The 19,633-nt window shown below is 46.3% G+C and overlaps 2 protein-coding genes and 1 non-coding gene across 8 annotated transcripts; 2 read left to right on the forward strand and 1 right to left on the reverse strand.

Annotated features, from left to right (window-relative positions):
- The first annotated feature begins 20 nt into the window (after positions 1-20).
- On the forward strand, positions 21-19,255 carry LOC133495318 (dickkopf-related protein 3-like). Of its 5 annotated transcripts, XM_061809810.1 has the most exons (7): positions 21-43; positions 2,751-2,918; positions 3,033-3,203; positions 18,078-18,308; positions 18,390-18,603; positions 18,664-18,865; positions 19,004-19,255. In XM_061809810.1, exons 4-7 carry the CDS (start codon positions 18,156-18,158, stop codon positions 19,062-19,064), a joined length of 630 nt encoding a protein of 209 aa, XP_061665794.1. In that variant the 5' UTR covers positions 21-43; positions 2,751-2,918; positions 3,033-3,203; positions 18,078-18,155; the 3' UTR covers positions 19,065-19,255. The 5 variants fall into 5 exon arrangements, with proteins under 5 accessions (XP_061665794.1, XP_061665796.1, XP_061665798.1 ...); XM_061809811.1 differs by lacking the exon at positions 21-43 and having other exon boundaries at positions 2,766-2,918; positions 18,390-18,564; XM_061809813.1 differs by lacking the exons at positions 21-43; positions 19,004-19,255 and having other exon boundaries at positions 2,765-2,918; positions 18,390-18,564; positions 18,664-18,869.
- Positions 429-500, forward strand: trnac-gca (transfer RNA cysteine (anticodon GCA)). The gene has a single exon. It is a non-coding gene; the product is annotated as a tRNA-Cys (tRNA).
- On the reverse strand, positions 656-11,854 carry plxdc1 (plexin domain containing 1). Of its 2 annotated transcripts, XM_061809804.1 has the most exons (13): positions 11,477-11,851; positions 6,881-7,005; positions 5,745-5,888; positions 5,612-5,681; positions 5,160-5,282; positions 4,942-5,060; positions 4,769-4,868; positions 3,617-3,712; positions 3,471-3,552; positions 3,329-3,389; positions 3,139-3,259; positions 1,248-1,396; positions 656-1,164 (listed from the first exon to the last, which is right to left on the reverse strand). In XM_061809804.1, the coding sequence occupies exons 1-13, from the start codon at positions 11,544-11,546 to the stop codon at positions 1,039-1,041; spliced, it is 1,386 nt and encodes a 461-aa protein (XP_061665788.1). In that variant the 5' UTR covers positions 11,547-11,851; the 3' UTR covers positions 656-1,038. The 2 variants fall into 2 exon arrangements, with proteins under 2 accessions (XP_061665788.1, XP_061665789.1); XM_061809805.1 differs by lacking the exons at positions 656-1,164; positions 1,248-1,396 and adding an exon at positions 2,159-2,538 and having other exon boundaries at positions 11,477-11,854.
- Positions 19,256-19,633: the final 378 nt, after the last annotated feature.

Consider the following 19,633-nt stretch of genomic DNA (forward strand, 5'->3'; position numbering starts at 1 on the left):
AATCGTGGGGCTGCTGGAAGAAGCGAAAGTTCAAACGTCTCAGGTGAGTTCGCATGGGGTAAAGTTGCTTCATTAGGGTGTGATAAAGCGCTTAAGCAGGCGCAGAAGTGTTCAGCTGTCCTCGTAAACAGTTGGGAGGGAACAGCGAGCTTTTAAAATGTGTATTTTGTAATGTTTCATTTGAAAATGTGACACGTGCCCGTGCGTCTGTTTCCGTTTGGCGGTGTTCTGGCGCCATTTGCTGGACGCCTTGTTGAACTGCACGTCCGCCATCTTATACGATTCTGCTTTAAAACCGAACGGTAGAAGGTTGATGTGAAATTTATGCCGCTTTCCCCTCCGTCACTCTCATAATAACATCATATCATTCCATCGCCATTTCTGTCGGACAAACGATAAATCGAGCTGTCTGTCCCCCACTGACATACGGGGGTATAGCTCAGTGGTAGAGCATTTGACTGCAGATCAAGAGGTCCCCGGTTCAAATCCGGGTGCCCCCTCTTTTTCACCCCCTTGAATGAGAAGACCTTTTTTTTGTTTGTTTTTAACTTAATTTACTGAAACTCTTAATTTTTAAGTAAGTATATGTATTTTTAAGTTTTTTAAGTGTGTGTGTGTAGGGGGGCTGCAACAGTTAACAATTGAAAATATTTTTTATTAAGACATTTAAACAGAAAAAACAAAACAAGCGTGTCAATTTCCTAAAGATCATTAGTCATTATTATCATAATTACATAATGCAACAACCTCACATTTCTCTCTCTCCAACCCAAAAGATGGACTTGATTTAAAAACACGTGAACCGTACTGTACAGTATGAAGACAGTGTTCACTGACATTTAGTTTTGATTTGATGAGGTTTTTTTTTTCCACCCTCTTTTCAGAATCATCTTTATTTTGTCAAAAACACACAAGGAATTTTGTTTCAGACCTCGCGACCTGCGACGTGCGCGCGTCTTCAAAGGCGCGAGGAGAAAGAAAGCCAGTTGCTGAGTGTACTTCCAATGAATCCGCCATTTTTTCTCCACGTGGCCGGCCTTAGCAGCACTGTTCAGCCTCGATGAAACCTTCCTTCTCATGACCGACGGGCTCCGCCTCGCCGTAGCCCGACGGGTAGTCCGGGTTGCGGAATTTCATGGCGGGCCAGTAGTTATTGCTGCGTCGCTGCGGTAGATGCCGACGGTCAACTCGTTACCCCGAAATAGAAATCTTTGAGTACCCGCCACATGTTTTTCTGGCGGCCTCACCTGCATGAGGTAAAAGGGCGGAGCCAATGTGGGGTGCGTGTTGATGTAGTACACGGCCAGCAAGGTCAGCGCCACCACCAGGACCAGGGCCCCCACCACACCGGCAATGATGGCCGCATTCTCTGTCATCCTCGTGTGCTCCGGAGGCTCTGTGTGCCATATTTGGAGACTCTTAAAGGTCAAGTGTCATGAAATGGATGATTTTTAGTATGTCATTAATGAAAAAAAAAACAAAACGCCGCTGGTATGGACCCATCCGTTTTTTCACCACAAAACATGATTTTGACGTATATGGCTTTTTGGAACTCCCGCCATGAAAATCCTCTCCAGGGATTTGTTTTTGAGAAGAAGCAGGAAGTGACGTACGGGGCAGGAGCGCCCTCAAGCGGACTCGTTTGTTTCTATTAGTTTTACCTCCGGGAATGTAGCTCGTTATTCCATCGTGTTAGCCAAAATGCCGGCTTGTTGCATTGCTGGATATTGCTTGAACACTCGGGAGGATGGATTCACTCTTCGTACTTTTCCAAAAGACCCGGTTCGTCGTGAAAAATGGACTGCGCGGGTGCAAACGACGAGAGCTTCGTGGGTCCCAAACAACAGGTAGGTGTGTATTCACCTACTCGAAAAAAAAAAATAGTTTAGGGCGGACCTCGTAATCCGTCTCCCATAACGTAACAAAAGATCCGCGTATGTATGACAGGGGTGCTAAATGTGTTTCCCTGTTGTGCGGCGTCGGACGGCTGCCGCGTCGGCTCGCTGGTGAAGGCTGCCGCATCGTGCCTCACGGACGAGCACGGCTTCGGCCAGGCTGGCTCATACAGACTCTGGGAGTCTGTCGCCGCCACGGCAGCCATCGCCGGTTTCAGCGCCGTGTCCGCCAGTCCGGCTTCGGCTGGGGTGGCTCATCTTCGGCGCCAAGGTCATCACGGTGCCGAGTCGGGCCACTTTACGGTGTTGTCATCGCTCGCGGCTGAGTATGCTACAGCTACACGCTGTCATACTGTCGGGGAGTCTGTTGTTAGTTAGAAGTGATCCGCATATCATCTAAATATGGCTCAAAATGATTGGATAATATTGTCGCGGTCACTTCACTCCGTTGTGAGATGTTTTCTTCTCCCGTGTCAGAAGGGACGTGTTCGTCTCCCACAGTTGCGGCCACCGCGTATTTTCAATGTTGAATGTCCGGGGTGATGTCACGGACAGGAGATGCAGCCAATATGGCGACCACTTGGATGTCGTCGAATGACACTTTCGCAACTTTGCGCATGGATAACGCGCTCTCCGCTCATATCTATTTTTTCGTATAGACATTGAAGTGAAGAATGTTATCTGTATTTTTCATTGCAATATCTATTTTAGAATGTTTATAGGGATGACACGTGACCTTTAATCACCCATGCAAATGTCAATTGTTGCTAATCCCACCCATATGTGTCCTAAATCGAAATCTTTCAACAATTTATTGTTAAAAAGTATATGCATTTACTGTCCTGTTTATGTCAGCTGACTGCGGACGAGCGTCAGGTGACACCCTGAACTTGTCGTCAGCCAATCAGAGGGCACAAAAAGAATCAACCGCACTTGCGTGCACACCTGTGGGCAATTTAGTCTTCACTCAACCTACCGTGCACACTTTTGGAACGTGGGAATCCTCAGAACTGTCATCCACATGTAGGATTGACTTATTTGATATTTGTTGAACAACTTTATTGTTTTACATCATACCGTTTTGGGATAATAGTTTGGTGTAGTTTTTGTAATTATTAGTTTTTTTGGTATTCGCAGCCGGGATTGGTCCCAGTCTACAGTGTAACACGGCTCTGGCTCAAAGTCCACTGCGATAGACTCCACGGGACCGGCGGATCGGTGGTCCACCCCCGTGCCAACTCACCCCCGGTGACCATGTTGTCGTGGAACTTGGCCGAAGATGGCGTCGGAGCAGGTGACGAGTAGAAGGTGAGCGTCGATTCCTCGTGCGACGGCGGGTAGTAGTCTTCGCACGTTCCTTCAGCCTGAGCGGCAAATGTCGTGCGATTTAACGACCGAACATTGACCACAGGGAGCTTTCGCAAGTGTCTAACCTCTTCGGGACAGTTGTAATCCAGCCACTCTTGTCGAAGGCGATCGAGCCCGTCCGAGCATCTGAAACGGAAGCAGGAATCTCATCAGAAGAGCCTTACAATTGGCGGGGGTTCTCTCTTTGGGGGACTTTTGCGGTCGTACCGTTGAAGCGTGTTGCACCACCCGCATCCGCTAGTCAGGTTGGACCCCAGGCAGGGATCGCAGGATGTGTGTTGGAGGCAAGCTGAAAGGTGGAACGTTTTACTGGATGGATGAACACTTGTCACCTTTTCTAGTTTTATACTCACTAGGCAGTGGCGTGAACTCAAATGCCGACCCGCTGACGATCGTGGTGGTGTTGATTTCAACGCGATGATACTCGTAGATGGTCCGCTGCTTTGTATCTTTTGAAGCAAACGTACAACTCGTTTCACATTGTGGGCCACATACGTCCCCAGTAGATGTCAAATGGGCCGGACCATTGAAATTATATTACCATACTCTGCTATAAATAACCAAAATATCATGTCTTTCCTTTTTGTTTTGGTGTAAAGAAGCGCAAGAACATGAGGAAAATGTTGAAATTTTAATGAACATTCCTTTTCCAAAACATTTCACGCAAAACCTCAGATTTCCTTAGACAAATGTGTAATTTACTTTTATATATTTTTTTCAATATATATTTTTATATATGCATTGCAACAGATCCCACCGATGGTACAAAGGCCCAAAACTTTAACAAGTAATTGCTATTGAAAAATATAGGAATACACTTTAAGATTAAATGAGATTTATAAAGAAAGGAATTTTTAAACCATTTACACTTGCATAGAAAATCTAAATTTAATCCCTGCCTACACTTTACAAACTAAGGAGAGTACTGTTAAATGTGTAAAGAAGAAAGTATTCACATGTCCCGTAAATGTGCAAACTTCATACAAGAAAGTATGAATTTCACCATAGTTTTTTGGAGCAAAGGTGCTGATGAACATTAAATTGCTTATTTTTTTTTAATCACCACAGAGCTGTATTTTTTTCAATGCAAATAGTATCTAAGGCAGCATTTTAAAAACGTTACTCTAGTCTGCACTTGTTTTGTTTTTCCCTGAGTCTTGTCGTCTTTTGGCCTGCACAAGTGCGCGCGCTGTTTTCTTCTTCTCTGATCGAAACAATGTTGTCTTCTAGTCTGATCAAAACAGTATGCCCCCTAGCGGATAACCCATAAATTGCATCTCATTACAAATATTTATTCCGTGTCTTTTATGCATTTTTTTCACTTTTCAATTATCCCGCGGGCCTGATCGGACCTCCTTGCGAGACGTTTTCGGCCCACGGGCCGTATGTTTGACACCACTGCTCTAAGATGTGGCGACTAGTACCGATGAGCTGCCGCTACTACTGTGCAGCTATCGTGACGATTCTGCTCACAAGCACGACAGTACGGGAAGTTGACAGCTGACCTGTCATCTGCGCAGACGGGGCGTAGGCCATGAATGCGTCGGACAGTCCCACTTTTACCGGATGCTCCGTGGAGTTTATCCTCTCCACCGGCACCGGGATCTGGACAACAACGGCTGCTGTTGTTCGAAATGGGAGATTCGTTCCGACGCGCAGGCGTGTTCGGCAAACTCACTTCTCTGTAGTTAAACACGACGGTTCCGTTTCTGTGCAGCGCCGCCTGGAACGTAAAAGCTCCTTCGGCCTCTCGGTCCTTTAGCCGGACTTTGTCCCACTGGACCACAAATAGATGACCTGGACGCAGCAGAATCCCCCCCCCGCATTCCCCGACCCCCTTCATCCTTTCCTGAGATTCCCAAACTCTACCGAGGCGTTCCGCTTTCACGCACTTACCATTATCCGAGTACCTCACGGTGGAGTTCATGGAGAAACTCGGGTCGAAGTTGGCCATGAGGGGGGCGATGTACTGGGTGGCGGTCAGCATGCGGTGGGTAATCTCCCCCATGAAGATAAAACCTTGCGGGAAGAGAGCGCTTTAGCCACGTTTCCACCGGAACGGATCGGATTTTTCAGCCCTGAATGAAGTAACATGGCAACCATGACACAGAAGCCCTTCCAAACAGCGTTTTTGGGAAACCACAATTTATTTTAGTGCAGCTGAAAACTGATTTTAAGGGGCCTAAAACAAACTTTGCGATGAAGACAAATTTTTTGCGATGCTTGAGAAGTTTCTTCAACCACCCCGAAATAGGATTAGTGAGACGCCATACTGGTTCCTGAGAATGCAGCGTATGTGTCCCTCACTTCTTGCACACTTTAGTACTTTGTGCAAAGCCGAAACTCACCGCCGGTTGCGACGATAATTTGTCTCAAGTAGTGCCCGTAAAATGGGAAGTCGAAGGAAAGTGCCACCCTCTGGAAGAAACGGAAACAGAGTCAGTGTCGTGCTTCAACGCGTGCGCGTTTTGCGTGTCTTACCGCCGCCTGGCGGTGCGCGTTGGACAGGATGCCGTGGATTCGGACTTGGCTCTTGTGCAGGGAATTCAGGTCCACCCACAAGTCTTGCGTGCGCCTGTCGTCCGGGCCGAAACTCTGCCAGCTGTAGTAGCGCTTTGAGTCCTCCTGCGGAACAAACCGCAGCTCAACAGCAGTGGTGGGGAAAACTTGATTACTCCTCTACGTGACTTCAGAATAAATAAATGCAGATACATTTAGGTGTCTTTACTTTGAGTATTTCTGTTTTTGTTTTTACTCCCTACGCAACCGACGGCATTATTGATGCGTGCAGTCGTTTGAGGTGTCAGAGTGATGAAAAGTGGAGCAGTTAAATGCAGCGTTGCTCCACATATAGCCAGTGACCCATTTTTTTTGCCTGTGCATTGCCATTTCCTGGAAGAGGGGGCAGGGGGGTTCTAGATGAGGGGCATTCTTTGGCATTGCCGCCGCATGATGGTTAAATCCACGCCTCGCCCTAAAACAGGCATTGGCTGTCCGACAGTCATCGGTGTCCAAGTGAGTCATTGCTAATGGTTCGCATGTCAGCTTGCAGAACCTTTGCTCTGTTTTTCCATTTGGAGGAAAGGAAGGAAAAGTACAACAGACTTTACGCTGCACGAGGGAAAAGGCTCAGAAAACCGAATTCCCAGGCATGTCGCGCCAAAGCAGCAGGTGGCAATTTCACGCTTCGCACCATAAATCCATCAATAACTCTGCTCGTTCAGTTGTGTTTTGACAGCCATTTTTATCATGCTGGTCCTATTTTGAGACCAAGAGAACTTCTAATAATTGTGTGTTCTCGGATAGACGGAGGCACTGAGCTTAGTTTGTCATCAGGAGGTTGCAAGAGAGATGCAGAGAGACTGGATGAGTCGCAGAAAGGCATAGAAGTGGACGTCTTTTGAAATGTACCGGTCGATTCATAGATCCAACCAAGTCCTGGAAAAGTACTGAAGTAGTCGACAGTTGTACATGTGCAATAAAACGTTTCAATACTGTCAAATCAAAATCACTCCAATATGCAATTTAGGTTTTTCCTGTAATTTCATCCACAAGCCCAAACATCAGCGACTTTTCGTGACTGAACGAGGAGCTCGGGCTTAGCGACGGCTCCTCACCACTGTATGGCTCATGTTGTCAGGCAGGAAGGTGATGTCCAGTCGGCCCCCCTGGGGCGGCGCACTGCGGGCGCCTCTCGGCCGCTCGAGGCTCGTCCTCTCCAGTGGTGCCCCCCTCTCTGCGTCTGCGACAAGAGGTGGACACTCCTTCGTCAAATGTATCGCCTTTAAACTGCACCCTTTAGATAAAGTCGACTTTAAAAAGATGTGAGAGGACCTTTAAAGCAACGGACATTTTAGTTTTTTGCTCACCATGGTAACGGAGAAGATCGTACAACAATTTGCTAATTAGTGTACGCCGACAGGGAGCCGTTGTTTCCAGAGTTTTCTGCTGCAAAGGTCATTTTTGCCTTCGTGCTTGCGCTTCGTGAGTTGCAGTGTCCCACTCCATCACCAGGTGCCGCCACCAGGTATTCTTTTAGGAGGCCAGTACCGGTCCTTGGGACATTTGGTACCAGAGAGGCTGAACAAGTATCGGTGTTATTTTGAAAATCTGGCGGTGCATCTGCCCATCTCATGTGATTCGGTCGCCAAAAAGTAAGTCCAAACCACAAGCTAGTAAACGTGAGTAAAACTTTTGGCTTGTCCCCTTAGGGGTCGCCACAGCGTGTCATCTCAGATGAACGCTCAGATTTGTTTGGTATATTTTTTACGCCGGATGCCCTTCCTGACGCAACCCCTCTTGGGGAGTGAAGGCCCCAGTGAGAAACAAACTCACTACCCCTGGTTTACCAAACCAATGCTCTAACTCTAAACGTGAGTAAAAGGTAAAAGGCCAAATTGCAAGACGGAAGTAAAAGAGACCATAAAAAGAGGAAGATATATTTTAGATATCAGTCGACCAATTTAAAATATGGGTTTAACACTCTCACAACAAATCATTCTCATGCACCTGCGTAATATTTTGCAGCAACCTTCCAGATCAGGCTACAAAAACTTGAAAACTGCCCTAAAATGCGCTGAATACTTTTGTTGCTGTGGGATTTTCTGTAACAAAGTCAACCAAAAAAAAATTACAGAGTACACTTGATATACAGTGAGTTGCACACTTTGGGTGTTGCCCAATACCAGATCATGAAACCGGCTATTTTAAGAGAAACAGGCAAAGAGGTCTCAGTAATTATAACAAAAAAATTTAGTTTAATAGCGAGTTGTATTTTTAATAATTTAATTTTTATGTTTCCTTATGCAACATTAATTGGACACTAAATTGCCCCTTGGTGTGATTGTGATTGCGACTGTTTGTCTCGATGTGCCTTGCGATTGGCTGGAAACCAGTTCAGGGTTGTAACCCGCCTCCTGTCCGTTGACAGCTGGGATAGGCTGCAGCACTCCCCGTGACCCTCGTGAGGATAAGCAACAAAGAAAATGGATGGATGGATGTTTTTCTGTCAAAATGATGCTTCATGTGGGGAAAAAAAATTGCTGGGCATTGCTGGTTGAGATCTGTTTCTGGGGAGGCGTTGAGCAGTTGATAAGGTAAAACCCGGTCCTGTACTGCGTGTGGTCCGGGTTCGGTGGTTGCAGATGTGCTTATGAAGATGAGTGGCAAAAAATACAAAGCGGGATGCGAGGGAGCAGTTAGAGGGTCCTAATCGGGTCACATTAAAACGGAAGAACGCGACAAGCCCCGTTCGCAACAGTGGGCCGTTATTGTACTGTCCTGTCCAAACTTGCAGAGTTTTCTCAACAAACTTGAAGTGTTGACATTGAGGCTCGTCCAGCTGCTGCCTGCATGCGTGCGGGGGCGCATGTCCAGTGAAGAAAGGGGATCAGCGGAGTTCAAGAGTGGGTCGGGCCTTTGGGAAGAGTCTGGCGGACATGTGGAGTCTGCGCCCACAACTTCAATAGCGATGATAAACAGGCAGAAAAATTCCTGATGACCACCTTGAACATTTGTTTACATGCGCCGCTTGTTGATTTTTATTCTTCGAAAACCTGTGGCGGCGATTAATAATACTCTTTCATCTTGTTCCTGATGTCGTGCCATCAAACCCTCCAGCTAGTAGTTCCTTGGCCACAGCTCACAGGCAGACTCTCAGGCACAGAGTCACTGATTCTACTGTGTGGTAAAACCGTAACATTTTGATCTGATTTCTATATTGCAGATATTCACTCATAGCATTTGGGTCTGGAATATAACACTCCATTCTACTCTTTAATATTCATATATCAAGCCTTGCTGTTGACGTTGGAACAAGGCCGGACAAGCGTTTTAAAACACGGGAAGAAAATAGGGAGCCAAGTTGCCGGGCCGACACAAGAACTGACGTTCTTACCGGCTGTTTGGAAGCCACTGCATCGAAGGATGAAAAATACATTTGGTCCTTCAAAAAAAAAACAAAAAAAAAAAAAAGTAGGTTTTGAAAAAAAGGGAGGATGTGTGAGGGGCACAAAATGTTTGGCAGGATGGAAAAAGATGATCGTCTTCAGGCTTGGATACGGCAGGAGCAAAAGTTGTGCGCATAGTAGCATACAAAGTCATATTGTTGTAAAAAAAAAAACGTGGGTGATCTGTGTAACAAGACGTCCCGAGGTGCTCTTGGCACCGGCAGAATCCACAAAAACATCAAACTATTGCCAGCTGAAGTCATAACAAGGACAAACTCTTGCTTGAAAAGGAACTTGAACTCACTCTTGTATTGAGGTGAAGGATTTATCGGGGTTTAGTTGTCTGTTTTTGATTTTGACTGCAGGGAACTGGGACTTGCACACAACTGTTTTGGTTTACTTTTACACGTTTCACAACAGGATATAATTTTGCCGGGATTAAAAAAGGAGGGAAAAAAAACATGTCCGGCAGTTCAGGCCGATAATAAATAACCACCGCTAAACGGAATCTCACGTTTTTACTGCCTTCACTTGACAAATGAAACGACGCAAGGTTCGTGTTGCTGTTAGGGATGTTGGGAAAGTTTGACAGTTGATAATCGGGGTTGGGTTTAGGTTTTAGGCAGTTAGGGGTTACATTTGGGGTTATGTTTAAGGGGATTAGGAAAGTATGGTTTAGTGGATGATGCGAGGTTTGGGGTTATTGCGACATGTTAGGCTTCTGGTCAATGTTTGGGGTTCCGGTTTACGTGGGAAAGGTTAGATCTGGGATTATGGTTTTGGGTGTGTTTGGGGTTGGTTTTTGTGGTTATGGTTAAGGGGAGAGGGAAGGTTTAGGGTTTGTGTTGACAGTTGAGGTTAGGGCTATGCGGCTAAACTAGGGCCTTATCAAAACAGCTGGCCACGTGTTTCCATTTTCAAAAGTTGGAAAACAAAACAAACTTTACCACTTGTTACAGTGTCACGTCTGAAAAGATCCCCTCCATTGTTAAGCATTTTGTTGAGAGTCACTGCGCCACTAATTATGTAACCCAAGCCATTATCCTGCTTCACTTGAACGACGGAGTTCACGCCCTGCAGTATACGGAAAAGTGGAACAAGTTGGGAAGCACTGCTTCATTAGGGCTCTAGTGGGCTAAACTGAGCAGGACCGGTTGGTGGTAATGGAGGTAATGATCTGTAAAATTTGGGAGTTGTGGAGTCCAACTCACACACACCCGTCCCACCCACACCATCTCGGCCACCTTGGAACTGAATTTCCAGGGACTGTTCAATGTTTGACATTGAAAAATGAACACTGACACCCCAATACTGTACTTCAAGGGGTCTGGCATCAGTTATTTAAGAGCTTGCCAGAAAAGAGGTCCCAGGAGTCTTTGGATGCATGTCCTTCTGCTGTGGTGGACGGGCACAGGAGCTTTGATGAACTGGTTGTGGTGAAGTTAACATTGGTGGGGGAGGGCTCCGTGGAGGCCAGAGTAAGAAAGTGGAGCATCACTGATTTGTCGGAGGAGGAGCTGAAGAAGAACGGGGGCCGGCTAAAAATAAGGTATCTCCAAGGAGAGCAGAAATACATACTGTACATTGACGCATTCACACATGCACACACACAGGGGAAGGTAAGTGGTACACAGGACAGTTCCACCGGAGGAGACTCAAAAACGTGACATCCCCAAATTTCGCTTGAATGAATCAACTACTGGAGGTACTGCAGGATTCCGAATTCCAATGTTTCTGGACTTGCTTTCAAAACCCAATACCCTTGCTATATTTTAGAGGTTAAGGAAGATTAAGGGTTGGAGTTATGGTTCAGTCAGGGTTCGGCTTAGGCAGGAAGGGTTATGGTAGGGAAGATCTAGGTTAATAGGTTAGGGGTTAGGGTTTAGGGTTAGTCAACCCTAACCCTACCCCTTTGGTTACAGTTAAGGTATGAGTTAGGGCTTTAGGGTGTTCGGATCAGTTTAGCATTAGTGTTGGGGTGTAAGGTTTGGAAGGTACTGGAGGGCGAGGGTTGGGGTCATGGTTTTGGGGTTCGGGCTCAGGCTTGAGGGGGTTTAACGTAGGGTTAGGTGGCTCAACACAATCCAAAGCTTTAACTTCACCTACGACTACTGAGGTGGGTAAACAAAAAAAAAAAAAAAAAAATAGTCAGTGCATTTGCTGTTTTCTTACTTGAAATCCAACCTCCCAAAAACATTTAATCTAAGAATGATCTGGGATGGGGTCTCAGCGTCAGCATTGCTGGAGGAGCATGCATGTGCTTACCTTCACGAGTCCACAGGATCCCCATCTGAGCCTGGAGGAGCGCTACGAGGAGAAACCCGCCGAGCTCCATGTCCAGCCGCCTCGTCGTCGTTCCCCCCCGCCTCCACCTCGCTCGTCCAGACTTCCGTTCGTCTTCGCCGCCTGCGGTTCTCCCACGCGCTCACGTTCCGAGGTTTTTCGGCGTTTGGAGCTCCGCTCTTGCGCTTCCTCAAGAGAACATCTGGGACGGTGGCACCATGACAGTGTGAGAGTTGAGAAAAAAAAAAAAAGTGAGGAGACGATCCCTTCCCTTTCTCACTCTACCCACGCAGCCCTCTCTCACTCTGGGTGTTTGCAAGAAGAGGAAATATTTATACTTTTTTTTTTTTCTCTTCTTTTCCTTATTCACAGAGAAGTGGGCCGAAAAAGGGAGAAGTCTGGGAGGGGCTTCCCCTCCTCGTGTGAGACAAAACAAATGATATTTTGGAAGAAAACATGTTTTGCCGGAGCTGAAACGCCACATGGGCTCCTGTAGACAGTAACGCATCAAAGTTGATCGCCGAGGCAGTTTTTTTCCAGTAATGGCTGACGATTGCTGATCAAACACATCGAGCAGGAAGCACGGGCCTCTTATTGTGAAAGGGGAGCTCACATGGATAGACCGCCAAAGTCGACATCTCCAGATCTGTTTAAGTTGAAATTCTCTTGGAGGTGCAACAATCGCTATCGAGTTCATCGGGGTACAAACACGAGCCAGTGGACATTTTGTAGGCCAGGAGTTCTCAAACTGTTTGGGTCCAGGGGGGAAAAAAAATCTTTCCAACAAGCCCCTCATAAATCATCCTCATGCCAATTAAAAATTGACTTCAATGTGCTTCCCTAAATGCCATGAATTATTTGTTTGACTAAATCTCATGACCTATTTAATAGGGAACTTAACTGATTCACGTGACTTGTATTAAAGTCAACATTGATTAATTTTTCCACTGCTGACATTCACTCCTCCTCCGAACATGACTGCCAGCGTTGTCATCTTAGCGATTTGGTCGCTATATGGAGCAACTTTCCCAACAGTTCTTGCGGCTATTTTTCAAGAAATTGATTTGAATTCCTACTTGACAAACACGAGTTTGCCTCCATCCATCTTGGTCATTTGGCTTTTTGGTCTGTGAAGGCTCTTTGGGGGCTTCTGGAGAAGACGTCATGCAAACTTTTTACTCTGACTGAGTGTTGTCTTGTCCCAGAGCATCTCTCAGGGAACCCACCCTGAGCTTTTAGCTGTCTTTGTCTTTAACCTCTCCCTCCCTAGAAAAATCCATGCAGGGTCCTTAAAGGTCATGTGTCATGCCTATAAACATTCTAAAATAGATATTGTAATGAAAAACACATCGAACATTATTTACTTCAATGTCTATACGGAAAAATAAATACGAGCAGAGAGAGCGTCATCCATGCGCAAAGTTGCGGAAGTCTCATTCAACATTCAAGAGGTAGCCATATTGGCTGCATCTTCTGTGCGTGACGTCACATTGGGACATTCGCCATCCGTTCGATCCACCACCACAGTGGTGATAAACAACGCCACGGCCAAACCGCCTCCCCGTCCGATCCACCTCCGTGGCGGAGATGAGCCACCTTAGCCCCGCGCCGCGACGAGCCACCCCGGCGGCATCTGCTGATCACAGCTTCGGCCGGGGTGGCACATCAACACATTTAGCACCCCTGACTTACGCATTACGTCCCCCTCCAACGATAATTTTTTTTTTGTAGCTGTATACACACCTCCCTGTCATTTGGAACCCACGAAGCTCTCGTCCTTTGCACCTGTGCAATGTATTTTTCACGACGAACCGGGTCTTTTGGAAAAGTACGAAGGGCGAATCCATCCTCCCGAGTGTCGAGCAATATCCATCAATGCAACGAGACGGCTTTTTGGCTAACACGAAGGAAAAACGAGCAACCTTGCAGCAGGTAAAACTAGTCTAAACATACGGAACCGCTTGATTTGCGCTACTGCCCTGTACGTCACTTCCTGTTTCTTCTTGAAAACAAACCCCTTGAGAGGATTTTTATGGCGGGAGTTACTAAAAGTCATATACGTCAAAATCATGTTTTGTGGTGGAAAAACGCATGGGTCTATACCGGCTGCTGTTTTTTCATTAATAACTAAAAATCAGTGGACCTTTAAGAAGACTTTATGCTAATATTTTAGTACGAGCCATTGGTCCCATTTCCCAGAGTATCTGGGCGATTGTTGCCTTGCTCAGGATCAAGCAGGTATCTTTTTTGGAAAACCATCTCCGGCATCCATTGTTGTCTGTCCTTCTGTCGGGATTCTTTTGGATCCTCAAGAAAAGATGTCAGTTTAGGAGAAGATAACGGTTTCAGTCCATGTGAGGGGCATCATGTCCCATTGCATTTGATGATTTGTTGCCTTGGTCTTGGAGAAGTGGGCATGGAAATATGCACGAAATAAGCTGGCATTTTTTTTCTGTCCATCCCTGTCAAAACATTTTTTCGGTTCAACAAGGCCTTTCTGATTGCAACTGTAATCGTATTCGGGTCAGATCCCTGGTATATTCTGGTGAAGTCACCAAGACAAGATTCTGCTGGCCATGACATTGCGCTTGCTCGACTGACAAATCTGTCTCCTGTTTCTGGTGGCTGACTGCAAGTCGCACAAATGTCGTCCAAATGTGCGTTCCCGACAAAACAATTCTTCGGGATTCTTGCGGCTCTCCTGCTGTTGACTTGTGCTGTCAGCGTCGTCATGGAAGTCTCGCTGATTTGCAGTGGTTTGCAGCACATCGTCCTCTTTGCCCTCTCGTCGTCTCCCTCGCAAAGCGTTCCAGTTTTGGCGCCGGGGAACGATGCGGGGCTGTTTCCCATTACGGCGGGAGTCACACATGTCTTTCTTCGTCCCAATTGGAAACAGGCTATCGGGAACATTAAGTCGACTGAGACAAAGACGGCACCCGCGTGTGAGGCTAAAATAAAAGACAGGTTTGCTCCATCAAACGGAGTTGACGCTAACATATAGGCGCATCTTTAAATATTTTCTTTAACTGTGTCATGTGTTTTTTCTGCATTCTTTAGCAGTGGCGCAAAGTGATGGATCATCGAGATAAATTCTTACAGGACTGATAACTAACGTTTAATCTTTTGCTCGCCAAACTAAAACAAATTTATTGTTGTCATTCCCTGTGGTCAACTAAAGCTTCATTTTTAATGACACATCTGAAAAGTATCATGTTTGCTCAGTCGCTATTAAAAATGACATTTTAAAAAGTCACTTTCGAGATGGATAATAGCTAATATGTGGAGTCGAAACATCCAATAGGACATGCTAATGCTAATGCAGAAGTTAGTAATGTACCATTGCGCATTAGCAGAACACTAGACGAAAATCATATTCAGTTGCTCATTTTATTTGCAAAAACAATTGCATATTTATTATACTGTCATTAAAAAAAAAATCATCCAGATTGTAACCAGCAACACATTTTTAATCTTAAAGACAATACTGAGTGTGTTTTTATTCTAAAGAGTGCAAGAACGTACAAATGTGCTTTGTTTTGCTTTGTGTGTGGGATGGGGGGCAGACTCATCTTCACCCCCCCACCCACCGGCAAGGCCCACCATATCCAGCATTCATGCCGCCCTGCAGGGGGTCAAGGTCCATTACAATGGGCAAAGATCACCCTGCCCTAAAGTTGTGGGGTTTTTTTTTAAGCCCCGCCCCCTGATTGTGCCGCCTCGCTGGCATGTTGATTGCGACAGGGGCAGCACGTTCATTAGGGAGGTCATTAGCGGAGTCACCAACACTGGGGGGGGAGCATGTTCCCCCCCTGCCTGGAGACACTTATCTGCTGGCTAAACAAATACAAGCGGGGGCCATTTTGGTGTCACGACGAATGGACAACAAGAATGCGGCGAGTAGCGGAGCGTGATAAGAGGAGGGAGTCGATCTCATCGTTTGTTATTGTAGCTTGACTGTCATCCAAAAGCGCCGTCAAAAAAAACATCCACGTGCGGAACTCGAGCTACATTTGGATTTTTTGGTACGATGGACAAACATGGCCACTTTTCAGACCATATTTACATATTGCTAAGGGGTCCAGTTGTCTCCTAATTGAGCGTCATTAGTCTGTTAGCATGTCGTGATAAAGGACTTAAGTAGCCGGGGCGGGATGCTGATCACTTCTGTCTGCCGCTAGTAATATGCAAATAAGTACTGCACTTATCCTGGCATCAGTCTATGGGAAAGTACTCAATGCTAATCAACAGTTAGCAGACAATTAGTTTTTATTAATTAACCGGGGCGTATACGTTCCAGACCCACCCAAAAACTGTATACTAACCAATGTCCCCTATAATCTTTTTTTTTTTTTAATTTTTTTTTTTGGATTACATGTGAAAATTCCCGTCATTTTCTCAAGCACATGGACAATTTATTGCTAGCACTTTCTGCTAGCAATAATTTTTTTATTTTCCTGCTAGCAATATATTGTCTTGGAAAATTGTCAAATAAACAAGACGTATGCAATAAAACAAAAAAAACTAAACATATTTTAAGGCACATGCCACCTTTTCTTTTTTGTCAAAGTTCAACATCAATAGTTTGTCTTCATTTTCATGAAGTGGAAAATTAATATTTTATCTTCTTTTGGAAAAATAAAACATTAGTTGTTAGTGTTCATTCTAGGGAAGTGAAACATCCATATTTTGTGATTTTCAGAGCGCAACATTATTCATTTGTCATTGAGTACATTAATATCCTTTTTATCTTTTTAAGAGATTTAAACAATAGTTTTTCTTTTCGTTAACGCTCAGCGTGTGTGTGTGTACACACAGTAAAGAAAACAAGTATTTGAACACCCTGCTATATTGGTTCTCCCACTTAAAAATCATGGAGGTGTCTGAAATTTTCATCGTAGGTGCATGTCACCTTTGAGAGAGATAATCTAAAAAGAAAAATCCAGAAATCACGATGTATCATTTTTTGGCCCACTCCTCCATGCAGATCTTCTCTAGGTCAGACGGGTTTCTGGGCTGTCGCTGAGAAACACGGAGTTTCGGCTCCCTCCAAAGATTTTCTACAGGGTTTAGGTCTGGAGACTGTCTAGGCCACACCAGAACCTTGATATGCTTCTTATGGAGCCACTCCTTGGGTTTCCTGGCTGTGTGCTTTGGGTCATTGTCACGTTGAAAGACCCACCCACGACCCATCTTCAGTTCTCTGACTGAGGGAAAGATGTTGTTCCCCAAAATCTCGCAATACATGGCCGTGGTCATCCTCTCCTTAATACTCGCACTTGTCCTGTCCTATGTGCTGGAAAACACCCCGAAAGCATTATGCCACAACCCCCATGCTTCACAGTAGGGATGGTGTTCTTGCAATGGAACTCATCATTAGTCTTCCTCCAAACAATATTAGTGGAATTATGACCAAAACGTTCCATTTTGGTCTCATCTGACCACAAAACCTTCTCCCATGACTCCTCAAACTTAAGACGGGCCTTGACATGTGCTGGTTTAAGCACGGGAACCTTCCGTGCCATGCATGAATTCAAACCTTGACGTCTTTGTGCATTACCAACAGTGACTTCAGAAACAGTAGTCCCAGCTCTTTTCAGGTCATTGACCAAATCCTGTCGTGTAGTCCTGGCTGATTCCTCACCTTTCTAAGGATCATTGAGACCCCACAAGGTGATAGCTTGCATGGTGCTCCCATCCAATTGCGAGTGACCGTCATGTTTAGCTTCTTCCATTTTCTAATGATTGCTCCAACGGTGGACCTTTTTTCACCAAGCTGCTTGGCAATTTCTCCGGAGCCCTTTCCAGCCGTGTGGAGTTGTACAATTTTCTCTGGTGTCTTTGGGCAGCTCTTTGGTCTTGGTCTTACTGATTGTATGGGGTGGACAGGTGTCCTCACACAGGTGGATCTGATTCAGGATAAATCATAGAGTGGAGGTGGACTTTTAAAGGCGGACTAAAAGTTCTTTGAGGGTCAGAATTCTAGCTGATAGACAGGTGTTCAAATACTTATTTGCTTTTCTGAGAAAAATGAATTTGCAAACTTTGTTTTCAGTCCCTTTAACCCCCCCGCCCACAGTTTACCCTCCTTTCTCTCTCCCCGCTGAGAACTAATAACTGATGGTAATTACATTTAATGAGATCATGGGGTCGTCTGCAGGGTGCACTCCGGCAAATTGCTCTCGGCATGAGGGCTGCAGTGGGGGGGCGCGTCGGGGTGTCCGGGGCCAAGGATTTTTTTTGGGGGTCCGTCACGCAGCGAAACACGCCATTGTTATCATTATTTTTCCCATCTGTTTTTCCAGAAGGGAAAAGTGCACATGGGTCACGCTGTTGTTGTCTCTTTTGCTCCATTCTGTTCTTCGGGTGGGGAAGGGGGGTCCTCGGGTGGTGACTCAGCGTCTTAGCTAATCCATTAACAACTAATTGTCTCCTCCTCCCTTGTTGCTTGGACAAACAGCTCAGTAGGATATGGGCCAGGGGGGTGGAGGGGATGTTGGGGGGGGGGGGTGTTCAAGCCGGAGCCTTATAAAAGTGCAAGAGGAGCCCCGACACTGTCACTTGCCGACGTTTTGTACTTTTGCAGCTGCTTGCCAAGACGACAGACCACAAGTCATAAAACTTGTCCCGTGTCATCCTGACCTCGTTCGGGATTTTGTCGGCCATGTTGCCCGGCGTGCGGACGGCGAGCCTGTGTCTGTGCTTCGCACTGGCCGAGGCGCACATTTGGGCGTGGATGCTGAACATGCCGCACAGTCCGCCCAAAGACGGGGCCGTGGCGCCGCGGGTTGTTGCGCCCCCTGCCAGAGCCACCACGGTAGGACTTATTTTGTCGTGGTTTTAGACTTTACCGAAAGTTTGGCAAAATGTCTTGAACGCGCGTTGCTATTGTCCACAGGCGGCGTGCGACCACGACAGGGCCTGTGGGCGAGGCTTCTCCTGCGACCGCCACTTCGGCCTGTGCGTGCCCCTGCGTGGGGAGGGGCACTACTGCCGCAGGGACACCCAATGCGTGCGGGGCCTCAACTGCATGTTCGGGAAGTGCCATCGCAGTATTCCCAACGGACAAGAGGGTCAGCGGCCCCTTTCTAAATACCCAACACTCAATAAAAGTACTTCAACGCCACTTTTTGCATCTGCTCAATCGCCCGTGTCGCCTTCTTTTCACCCAGGCGCCCGGTGCAAGGTGGACCGGGACTGCGGGGCGTCCATGTGCTGCGCCCGCCACCACGGCGAGCGCGTGTGCAAGCGGCGGCTGATGCGCGGCGACGGTTGCTACGTGCCCGATGGCGGCCTGGCGTTCAGCATCAACCAGATCTGCCCGTGCGACGAGGGGCTGCTGTGTCGGGAAAACGCCGCCCCGCCCAGGAGGGAGTGAGTAGCGCAAAGAATGAAACGCAACCTTGAGAAAACTGGTCTTTGAGTGGACCATTTTGAAAACACTGAATGATGTACATTAATCTCATTTTTCACACACGGAGGTGGGCTAACTTTGACTTTTCTGTCTTTCAGGAGGGATTTTGCATACCAGGTAGAGCGCACAAGCTGGACCTGCCAAGTGCCCAAACACTAACGCCAAGCTTTACATAAGTTACTATTTATTGCCTCTATTGTACAGAATTGTGTATATAAAATTGGTCGTTTTACACATTTTGTATCGTATTTTTTGTTTTGTTTTTGTTGTTTTTATCCTGAAGCACTGCAGTCCTCTGTTGTCATAATAAATACGAACCAATAAAGAACTGAAAGTATCCCGTAACGAGCTCCACGTTGGTCGTTTTTGGAAGTCAAGCTGCTCGTTCGTGGGACGGTTCGATGAGTGCTGTAACGCGAGCCACTGTTAGATGCTATCAGCGCGTCTCATTCAGATGATAATCAGATGGAGTACGTAGTGAGGTCTCCACTGCGGTTGCAGGAATCTTGAATCTTACTCGATCCTTGCGTAACTGGTCAGCCACAATATGAAGCACACAGATTTTTAAAATGATTTTTATTTGTTGATCATTTTGGCTGTCTTAGTTGCATAGTAATATGTACCGTATTTTGACAATGTGATGTTAAATCCTCTCTCATTTAATAGTGTTTTGAGAAGATTTTTATCGACAATTACGAATTTTCAGGGGCGCTGCCATTTTCGCGAGT

Source organism: Syngnathoides biaculeatus, chromosome 22 (assembly GCF_019802595.1).
Source record: "Syngnathoides biaculeatus isolate LvHL_M chromosome 22, ASM1980259v1, whole genome shotgun sequence".
NCBI lineage: Eukaryota > Metazoa > Chordata > Actinopteri > Syngnathiformes > Syngnathidae > Syngnathoides > Syngnathoides biaculeatus.

Bases quoted from the DNA above. Each gene is read 5' to 3' on its own strand.
- plxdc1 (XM_061809804.1), bottom strand. From the start codon at position 11,546: ATGGAGCTCGGCGGGTTTCTCCTCGTAGCGCTCCTCCAGGCTCAGATG. The intron at 5,283-5,611 runs GTGAGTTTCGGC...TCTTCCCGCAAG, and splicing joins AATTATCGTCGCAACCGGCG to GTTTTATCTTCATGGGGGAG. The intron at 3,390-3,470 runs GTACGACCGCAA...CTTCCGTTTCAG, and splicing joins TGGTGCAACACGCTTCAACG to ATGCTCGGACGGGCTCGATC.
- LOC133495318 (XM_061809810.1), top strand. From the start codon at position 18,156: ATGTTGCCCGGCGTGCGGACGGCGAGCCTGTGTCTGTGCTTCGCACTG. The intron at 18,309-18,389 runs GTAGGACTTATT...TATTGTCCACAG, and splicing joins CCCCTGCCAGAGCCACCACG to GCGGCGTGCGACCACGACAG. The intron at 18,866-19,003 runs GTGAGTAGCGCA...TCTGTCTTTCAG, and splicing joins GCCGCCCCGCCCAGGAGGGA to GAGGGATTTTGCATACCAGG.